The following is a 9,698-nucleotide window of genomic DNA, read 5'->3' on the forward strand; positions in this document are numbered from 1 at the left end:
TTATAGTATATCATATCCCTAAATATACACACTTCTTATATTTTTGGTTATAACGTTCTCAAGCAATTGAATTTTGGACTTACAAAATATTCAATTGATTATTATATTGCCATGTAAGCCAAATTGATATTCTAATTATGTGACACATTATCGAGTCTCTTTTCTAATTAGTACAAAATATAAGTTATAATTTTTTTAATAATTTTCAATTAATATATAAGGGATTGATTTTCAAAAATAATTAATGTTAAACCACACCTCTGACAAAATTTACAAAGTTACGTAAATTGATTCTTGAACATGCCTAGATTGACTTCTTAATGACAAAATTAGCATTTTTATAGTATAACTTTAGCGTTTTATAGTCATTCATATAATATATGTCTCGACAATACACTCAAATAATCACAACTATGAACATATAAAAATGAATATGTAAATATATTATTTACATATAAGTATTAGCACAATGCAAATCTGTAGCACCAAATTTTAAATAATATATATCATTTTATGCGGACGCACGAATCATATTCTAAAAAATGTGAGCGATACAGTTGATGATTCAAAAAAGAAAATAAAATTAATTAATATAAATTATAAAATTATTGTGTTTAGAAATATCATATTAAACAATTATTTAATATGGGTAAATTTTAAAAAATAAATACTACTGTTTATATGAAATAATTCTTTATTTATAAAAACAAAAATATCTGCGCAGACACATGGATTCAAACTTTAGTACTTTGTTATACTTTAGCAAATTTCCCTTGTTTATAAGAGAAGCTAACAAAATTTGACTCTGAAATTTGTGACTACATGAGAAAATAAAACCAAACAACACAGAAATGCCAAAATATATGGAGGAAATAGCGAGGTCACTTGTGAGCTGGACAGATGCAGTTCTTGATTCCTATATCCTTAACAAGGCATGGTGGTTGAGATCCATCCTCGTACCAAACCGATCGGTTCTCAACCAGGTCTTTCAGAAAATGATCGAGCTTCTCGATTGTAACACTTGGCATAACCACCACATGAGCTATATCACCTTGGCAAGCGAGCTGCCACCTCCTGACAAACTCTTCATCTCTAGGACGCTCAAAGACAACAGTGCTGCTAAGCTCGTTGAGCATTGCGCTGATCCTGGCTTCGCGGAGCCCGTCTTTGAGGTAATGCGCGTTTCTCAGGCATTTCTGAACTTCTTTTTGGAATCCTTTGTACCCTTTTCGGCTTAAGGTGTACCATAGGAACAAAGGAGCATGCCCGTTTCGGCTTCCCATGATTGTTGCATCCCTCGAGGCGAGGTACTCAACGTTGTTAGAGAGGACTTTGATGTGTTTCATTCTTGTTATCTGAACACCACATGGCATTGGACATCCGACAAACTTGTGGCCCGACACACTCACACTCCCTATCGGTTTATTGAACGTGACTTTTGGTGCCTATGAAGAGGCGTGACAAAAAAAAAAAGACACTTGTTTAGAAGACAAATAAAGGTGATTTTGATTGAAAACTATACACTTACACGTTTGACAAAAGGCATCATAAGTCCAAACAAAGCTCCATCGCAGTGAATATAGAACCTGTCATGTGAGAAGCCACACTCTTCAAGAGTTTTGATCACAAGGTCGAGATCATCAACAGCTCCTTTAACAGTTGTTCCTGCAAGACCAAAAAAAAAGTAAATAAATAACCTTTCTCAATACGAACTTAGTTACAAAGAGAGAGACAGGAACCTATGTTAACATTAAGAATGGCTGGTTTATCTTTGTTCGCCAACAGCTTCTGTCTGAAATCAGCACAGTCAATCTCCCCTGAGATAAGCGTATCAACTCTCTCACACTCCATTCGATACATACGAGCTGCTTTAAACACAGAGTAATGAGATTCACTAGACGCATACAAAATCCCATCAGGAAACACTTCACGCCTGAAAAAAAATATGTTTAAAACAACATTAAACACTGCAATAAAAAGAAAAAAAAAGACAGTCACACAAAAAAAGCATACCCAACTAAAATGCCGTGAAGGTTTCCTTCTGTTCCACAGTTTGTGATGTAACCCCAATAGTCATCTCTCTCTATCTCCCAGAGACGAGCAAACCAATCCAAGACGCCAACTTCAAAAGGCCTAGAGTGTACACCATAGTTGCTTTCGATAAACGGATCTCCAAGATTGTTAATGGAGAAATGCTGCAACTGCCCAAGCGCACCGTAGTCGAAATCCAAGTTATATGGATAACCTACACCAATATCATTGTTTTATCCATTTGTATAATGATTTGAATTTTTAAGACTAACTAAATTTATTAATTTATAGAGTTTCTACTTAGATGATATTTGGTTCGTTCCTTCTTGTTGTTGTTTTTTTCTGATTAAATTGTTGTTGATGTTACCTAGATGATATTTTGTTCGCTCAACCAAAGTTTTCCTGTAACGAGCGAGGACGCTAGCCATGTAGGCCTCTTTATCTCCGGTGAATTCGTCGTTAGATTCCGGCTCCGTCACAGCGAGAGACGTCGTGTGGACATTCCTGCCGAGAACCATTTCTCTTTCTCTTCTTCCGTTTATCACCTTCGTCTTTTTCAGATTCTCTTCCTTGTGATCTGCTCTGTTCCCGTTTATTACCGGGCAAGGTAATGGTTCGTTGATCACAGCCGTTGGAACGAAGTCTTCAGACAAGATATCGAATTTTTCAGCCATTGCAAGGACTGCTTGATCAGATTCCAAAAAGGAGGAGAATCTCTAGAAAGAGGAGAGAGAAGGAAGTGATTGGTGGAAATGGTGAGACAGAGACAAGTGATCGAGAGAGAGTCGCGGCTTCGTTAATTTATAAGTAGCTGAAAATGATTCTTGACTCTTTTTATTGCCCTTTCGTGGGCACTTGCGCTTCTCGTGAGATTCAAATTATGATATTAAAATATCTTAAACGTGTAGATTCTTTTTTTCTTTTTTTGTTTATAGCAATTAAAAGGTTATCTCAACTTGTTAAGATTCATATTGATTTTTTTTTGTAATCACTATATCCATTCCAAAATAAGAAACACACTATTAGGCCTATGAGACTATAAAACAGAATTTGATTTGACTATATTGAAAGGAAAACATTATAACATTGATGTAGATTTCAAAATAGCAATTATTGTTTTGGTTTGAAAAATTTAAAGCAGGTTTGTGGGAGTAGGACTGAGCAAACTATCCTTAAATTTTGATTTGATTTTTTTTCCATTTCGCTTTTAATCGAAAATCTAAATATTTCTAACTCCATGAAACGTGAAATGCTTCTGATAATCATAAACTGGCTTACCATTTTGATCTTGACCAAACATGTCAAAACCAAACAAAACTTTTTTACTAAATATAGCTAGCATAAATATTATTTAACAAAAATATGTTTAGTTCAAGTAAACATAATAAAATATGTATAATAAGTATCTTTGACACTAAAAAAATAATATATTATTTTAAACACATAATGAATAAAAGAAATTGTATGGTAATCATATTATATTTTCTTTTTTTATTTTTTTATCGAATCATATTATATTTTCTATAAATATTATTACATCAGCTGAGAAAAATTAATTTGAAGGGTTTATTTTAAAAAGTTTCTGACTTTACAATTTAAAAAAGAGTAAAATTTTGTCAAAACTTTGCGACTTTCTACGATTTTCTGGCATACGTGTGCTTGATGCCATATAAAAACATTATAGAGGGAGGAGCTAGCTTTTAAACACACGAGTTTAATTTGGTTGGAAGGTATTGTTAAAGAAAAAATAAAGAGCATATATTATTAGAAGTTGTAATGTTAGTTTTTGTATAAAGATGAAAATATTCGATCTTCGGGGAAAAAATAGCTTAAATCAAATATCGTTAGAACAAGTGTGTGGAGAAGGGCGAGGTGTAGATTTTAATTTTTAAACGCACGTGTTTAATTTGTTTGGGATAAGATCGATTAGTAGGTTTTGGGTGTGACTAGACTACACATGGGTGTGTGATTGTGTGCTAATGCTTAATGTATAATTATTCTAAAAATCTATCTACCCTACAAAAAAACAAGTTGAAAGAAGTTTTTTTTAGATAAAATGTTTAAATTTATCACCAAAATTTATTTTTGACAAAGTTACAAAAGATGATTCTTAACTTTTAGACTATAAAAATCTCGCTTCGTTCGCCATGGATGTTCCAAAAGCTTTAAGCTTTGGCTAATATATACGTTGTTGCTCTTTCTTTCTAACAGACATCCAAGGTGCATTTCTTTTAATTTTTTGAAAACTCTGATTATTTTTGTTCACTCAAGACGTTTAATTTGGTTTACATTCTTTTGAGATTGACGATGTAGTCTATTATCCGTATGTTGGTGGTGTGATTCAAGGCGCAGGGATTTTAACTCCTCCAACACGAAGTTTTAACTTTGCATCCTTACATTACCTCAACTGGGAACAAAGGCCGTGTTCTGTGCTTAGATATACAGGGAACTTCAATGTGGGAGATTATGCTCAAAGATTTTTTTGGAAAGCCTAGAAAAAGCTGTCTGTTTTTTTTCACTGGAATAGTTCTCGGTGCAGGTATGTAAATGAAAATAGATTCACCACTCATTTCCAGTTAGGTGAGTGAGGCCAACTAACTGGCTCCTACTTGAATCATCCAACATTTATGCAACCAATCCTAGATATGAAAAACTACAGTTAAATTGCATCTTTATCTCATTTGTTTCAACTGCTTGATGATGGCTTGTTAAATGTCGAATCTGATGTTTGGGTTGAATGGCACTTGGGCTTCTTCTTCGACTTCTTAGGGTTATCCATGTGGGAGACCTACAAAACATTTGTGCATAAATTACTAGTTGGAGAGATAAGGGCATTTAAGATTCGCTAACTTACAATGTGAGATTTCCATTGGACTGTCTCTAAAGTAGTGTCATGTGGAGGATGATCACGAACATGTCGGAAAATGTGAATCAGCACCGCAGCATCCAGAGCAGCATACTCTAGCTGCACAATTCACTTTAATTATCAGATTCAATTTGTTTTAGGACGGCCCCTGATTAGATTATGGTTATTATGCTTCAATAATGAACCTGATTCTGTGTCAAAGGCCTTTGTTCCCAATCGCTATTGCGTCTTGTTTTGTTCAAACCCACTCCCAATATTTTCTGATACACACAACAAAAAGATCAAAATGTAAATGTAACATTAAATGATTTTATGAGCTATGATCTAGAAAAGCTCACCTTGGTTAGTCCTGATAAACCACCACATGGTTCTTTGAAAACGTTTTGAATGTCTAGCAACATGTCATAGCTCTTGAAACACTTGAGATCCCCATATGAAAGCGCCAATTGTTTGATGTCACACTGAAAATTGTAACCTGAGATGATGATGCTCAGCTCAGTCAGATAGAATCTTTTAATACGGCAAAGCAAAAGTTTATTTATAATAAAAAAGAGAGGATACACATCTCATATTATACCAAGCTTTAATGTACTATACGATTGCAAAATCTGACTAAGACAGGTGTCTAGAATCTCAGAGGCGTCATAGTAAAGCTTTATCAAGTCCAGTATGAAAATTTTGCTATCTGATCCAATTTGCATGATTGAAACCTGAAGACAAGACATGCCAAAAGAACAAATAAGTATATCTATAACATGAATGGAAAGAAACTCATTATGTCAGAGGTCAGTGACGAAACTAATATTATTTACCTTGTTTGGTTTACTGCCTTTCATGTAATTGGGTTTCCATTCACAGTCAAGACCCACAACTTTACAACCTTCAAGAAAAGAAGTAGCTTCTCTTAACCCATTTACTTCATCAACCCATACTACTTCTTCCACAGCCAGATCGTTGAGATGCAGAAAGCATTTGTTAACCAAATCAACCTCAGCCTCTGAAGCAACAACATAAAGAATATATCATTGTAAGCGTCTTGAAAACACACTAGGAGAAGTAAGCTCCATAAAACAAAACAATATATACCTTGTGCTTTTGGCAGACCTTCAAGTGAATATCGTTCACAAAGTTCATCAACTTTCTCATAGTACCCAGCTTCCATTGCCAAGTAAACCTTCAAAACATAAAAAAGAACTTCAAACACTTTTGGTAAATGATTACAGAACAAACGGACAAACAAGTTCTTACCAGATACTCGAGTAGCTGTCTGTCACCTTTTGCCTTTGTTTCAGCAACATCCCAGCATGCTTTTTCAGCTAGATCCTTCAGTGCACTGCGCATTTGATTGGATAAAAATGTCATCTTGTAACTGTTAATTCTGCATATATATCGAAAAATCGAGAAAGCAAAAGAGACCTTTCTTTACACTTGTAACACAATTCAGGGAACTCATGCTGGAGATAGTGCTTCTTCATGACATTATAAGCCTGCTTCAGCATATTCCTTGACCCGTACTCTTGCACAAGAAGGCACAAACTGGGCCGCCCCATGAAAGTGGCCCATTTCTCAGCAGCTTGGAAGTCTTTATCCTCAACCATCTGCTGGAGGAAAGTCTCTCCAGGGAAACTGAAAGAGAAATGCTCTAAGAGAGACACAGCCGTCATGAAAGACTTGGACTTGATCAGCTCAGAGATGTATTCTTCAAGAAACGCACTACCAGAAGAAGAAGAAGCAGATCCTTCCCTAGACAAGGCTTCATCGATGCTCGTTAACCCAACATCAAACACTTTGAGTGTATTCACCATAACTTTCTCATCATAAGCTACAGAACCTCCAACAATAGCAAGGAAGAGCCGAGCAGCTAAGCTTCTCGCGGAAGCAGCGTCTTCTTGATTACTAGCGGGAGCAGAGGCTGACTTGAAGTAGCGTCGAAGAGCTGATATGACCAAGTGACTAAAGCCTTCACCGTATACTCCAAAGACGGGAAGCAGATTCAGACAGTAGACAATGAAAGTAGAAGGGCCTGGTTGGGGGTTGTTAGCGAGAACTTGATGGACTCGGTGCTGCAACGCTTGGAACTTCTTTGTTGCCTTGCAGCTTCCTGCAATTACTCTATTTATAAACTAAAATACTCGATTTCAAAGAAAAAAAAGGTTGGGACTTTACCATGGATATAGCATTCTTTGAGAAGGTATAAGAAGACAAGCGGAGAAACATGGGTTAAATCTGAGAATGCATGCAAACACAGAGTTCCATGACCATCAGCTTCTTCAGGATCCAAACCCATCCAAAGGATGAAATTTTTAAAACCTACAAAAGAAATCAATCAAGCAGTTCCATTTATGGTTCCAATGAGCTGTGAAAAATCTAAGCAGTAACTAAAAGCTCGAATGGTAGAATCCGAATATGAAGATCGTCCGCATAAAACTTTCCGGGGAATTCCAATTAGTTTCTCACCGGGGAGAATCGTTGATAACCGGAGAGAGTAAACCGGTAAGGGAAGGGCGGAGAAATGTTTGGAGAGAGAGAGAGAAGAAAAGGAAGAGTCGGAGTTTTATAAAAAGAGACGTGACTTTTAACGGCCAATCTCCGTCCGTTGACTCCGTTCAGTTCATGTGAGGGTCTTTTGGTCTTTTCCAGTTTTTAGCCATGCTTCAAGGAGTTAACTAGATTGATATCTTTTTTCGAATTCAAAGCTTTTATTTAACAGAATCACAAATTTAAATAAAACTAATACTTAAATATTTGAGGTTTGAAGTATATAATCGAGTGTTATTGAATTTTAAATCTCATATCTAATCTATTAATTTATATTGTCCTATTTTTATTTACTTAGAAAATTAGTTCATATGACATATTTAATTATTTACATAAATAATAAATCAATTATAAATTTAATTTTTTTACTTATAATAAAATATTTTGAGAAAGTATCTACCAAAATCTTAATTAAGAATTGAAATATCTTATATATTAAAACAGAAGTCACACCATTTTTCATTTTTTTTTTTAAGTTTGACCATCTTTAGAAAATTTATTAAATGTATATTTATGTTATCCTAACAATAAAACTAATTCCTACTAATTATCATAAAATATTCCATATATCACAATTAATAGATTTCCCACTTCCTACTTTAACTACACCGAATATTTACTTCCTACCGATACTCCATATACAAACATTTTTATATGACTTAAGAAAACAAGATTATAATTGCTTTATTATAAATATTCGATTTTGAGTAAGCTCATGCACATCCTTAAACGTGCATGATACTACTTCTCTTGGTGGTAAAATGCATATGTTTAATATATAAGATATTGTTAAAATTAAGCATTTATAGCTAGATTCGCATGTAGATATATACAATATCATTTTATTAAGATTATACTAAGTTTAAACCAAACCTATGCTAACCACGTATGGATTATCGTAGTTTTATGCATTGCACGTATGGATTAGAAAAATCATACTAGAACCCTCAGTTTACCAAACTATATTTCTTTAGTTTATACGAGAATTTTGAAATGGACCATTATCACAATTGCATTATTTATTAAGATATTCTTAATTGCATTCAGCATAAAAATCTTGATGATTCTAACAACTATTTAACTGAAATCCTATATTTCATTTTACTAAATACTCTTTCATTGAAAATATATGTGATTTTATATAAAATCTCAGTGATTCTAACAGCTTTAATAAATCGCAATTCTTATATCTTAATATTTTCAAGATATACCTCTTACAAATATTACATACTAATTCCTTTTTGAAATAACTAACTTAATTAGGATTAATAGTGTGTTTCGCTTTTTCATAAATTTTAATTTGAATATTCATTATTTATAAATACAGATAAATGACTAAAATAATAGAATAATTTTATGAAAACCATATATAACTATAATAGGATTTTGCGAGTTGTTCCATCAAGCTTATAAATTACTAGGTAACCCTGCTTTATTTTCATAGATATAAAATTATATTCATTTTAAATAACATAAATTTTGGTATAAAATATTATATAAAAAAAATAAAATTTATAATATATTTAAAAATTAAATATACTTATATATGAATTAAAATCAGTAATCATATTATATAATCATACTATTAAAACAAACCTGATTTAAATTATATAATTTTATTTTGTACACCAAAAGAAAACTATCAACTCATCTCAAATTTTGATTTCCAAAAATATATTTCTATACAAAGTGGAAAACAAATAAAAAAATTTAAAGTATCATGTATTAATAACATGTTAGTAAACTATATAATACATTTATACAAAAACTAAAACTGATAACACATACTTGGTATGATTCAAACAGTCTTATAACGTTGGTATAGCGAAAAATTTGACAAAGATTCATATTTTAAACTCTGCGATGTTATTGCCTTAATTGTTACCAACTATCTAAAAATCAATTTAAATGTATTGTGCAAATCTTTTTGTTAACAATATATTGTAGATACAATATTTAATAACAAAATCCAGAAATATTTATATTGCTTCGTCTACAAGTTTTATTTAATATCACAATTAGTTATATTTTCCTTATACTTACAGAATTTTCGCTAACCTACTTTAATTGGATTAGCATTAACTCTTACAAATTAAAAAAAGTATATTCTAATTACAATATACTCGCATAATATTCCTTATTCCACAAAGTAACATATTTATCAAATCTTTAAAATATTGTGACCTACATTTGCGTAACCTAAATCCGATGTATCACCTACCAATTATAAATATAGCATCAGAATACCACAATATTCATCAAA

General features: G+C 32.7%; 2 protein-coding genes across 2 annotated transcripts; both read right to left on the reverse strand.

Annotated features, from left to right (window-relative positions):
• Positions 1-881: 881 nt before the first annotated feature.
• On the reverse strand, positions 882-2,831 carry LOC106313467 (serine decarboxylase-like). The gene is made up of 5 exons (XM_013751272.1): positions 2,399-2,831; positions 2,014-2,245; positions 1,740-1,933; positions 1,529-1,665; positions 882-1,445 (listed from the first exon to the last, which is right to left on the reverse strand). The coding sequence occupies exons 1-5, from the start codon at positions 2,703-2,705 to the stop codon at positions 882-884; spliced, it is 1,434 nt and encodes a 477-aa protein (XP_013606726.1). The 5' UTR covers positions 2,706-2,831.
• A 1,528-nt stretch (positions 2,832-4,359) lies between these two features.
• On the reverse strand, positions 4,360-7,457 carry LOC106313093. The gene is made up of 11 exons (XM_013750831.1): positions 7,355-7,457; positions 7,064-7,207; positions 6,314-6,998; positions 6,146-6,230; positions 5,984-6,071; positions 5,710-5,894; positions 5,475-5,607; positions 5,236-5,372; positions 5,083-5,157; positions 4,886-4,996; positions 4,360-4,819 (listed from the first exon to the last, which is right to left on the reverse strand). Exons 2-11 carry the CDS (start codon positions 7,182-7,184, stop codon positions 4,718-4,720), a joined length of 1,722 nt encoding a protein of 573 aa, XP_013606285.1. The 5' UTR covers positions 7,185-7,207; positions 7,355-7,457; the 3' UTR covers positions 4,360-4,717.
• Between the last annotated feature and the right edge of the window lie 2,241 nt (positions 7,458-9,698).

Source organism: Brassica oleracea, chromosome C9 (assembly GCF_000695525.1).
Source record: "Brassica oleracea var. oleracea cultivar TO1000 chromosome C9, BOL, whole genome shotgun sequence".
Lineage (NCBI taxonomy): Eukaryota > Viridiplantae > Streptophyta > Magnoliopsida > Brassicales > Brassicaceae > Brassica > Brassica oleracea.

Coding starts and splice junctions, on each gene's coding strand:
- LOC106313467 (XM_013751272.1), bottom strand. CDS start 2,705: ATGGCTGAAAAATTCGATATCTTGTCTGAAGACTTCGTTCCAACGGCT. Junction 1,666..1,739: donor CATTCTTAATGTTAACATAG/GTTCCTGTCTCT, acceptor TTGGTCTTGCAG/GAACAACTGTTAAAGGAGCT. Junction 1,446..1,528: donor TGATGCCTTTTGTCAAACGT/GTAAGTGTATAG, acceptor GCCTCTTCATAG/GCACCAAAAGTCACGTTCAA.
- LOC106313093 (XM_013750831.1), bottom strand. CDS start 7,184: ATGGGTTTGGATCCTGAAGAAGCTGATGGTCATGGAACTCTGTGTTTG. Junction 6,231..6,313: donor TGTTACAAGTGTAAAGAAAG/GTCTCTTTTGCT, acceptor TCAAATGCGCAG/TGCACTGAAGGATCTAGCTG. Junction 5,895..5,983: donor AGGTCTGCCAAAAGCACAAG/GTATATATTGTT, acceptor TTGTTGCTTCAG/AGGCTGAGGTTGATTTGGTT.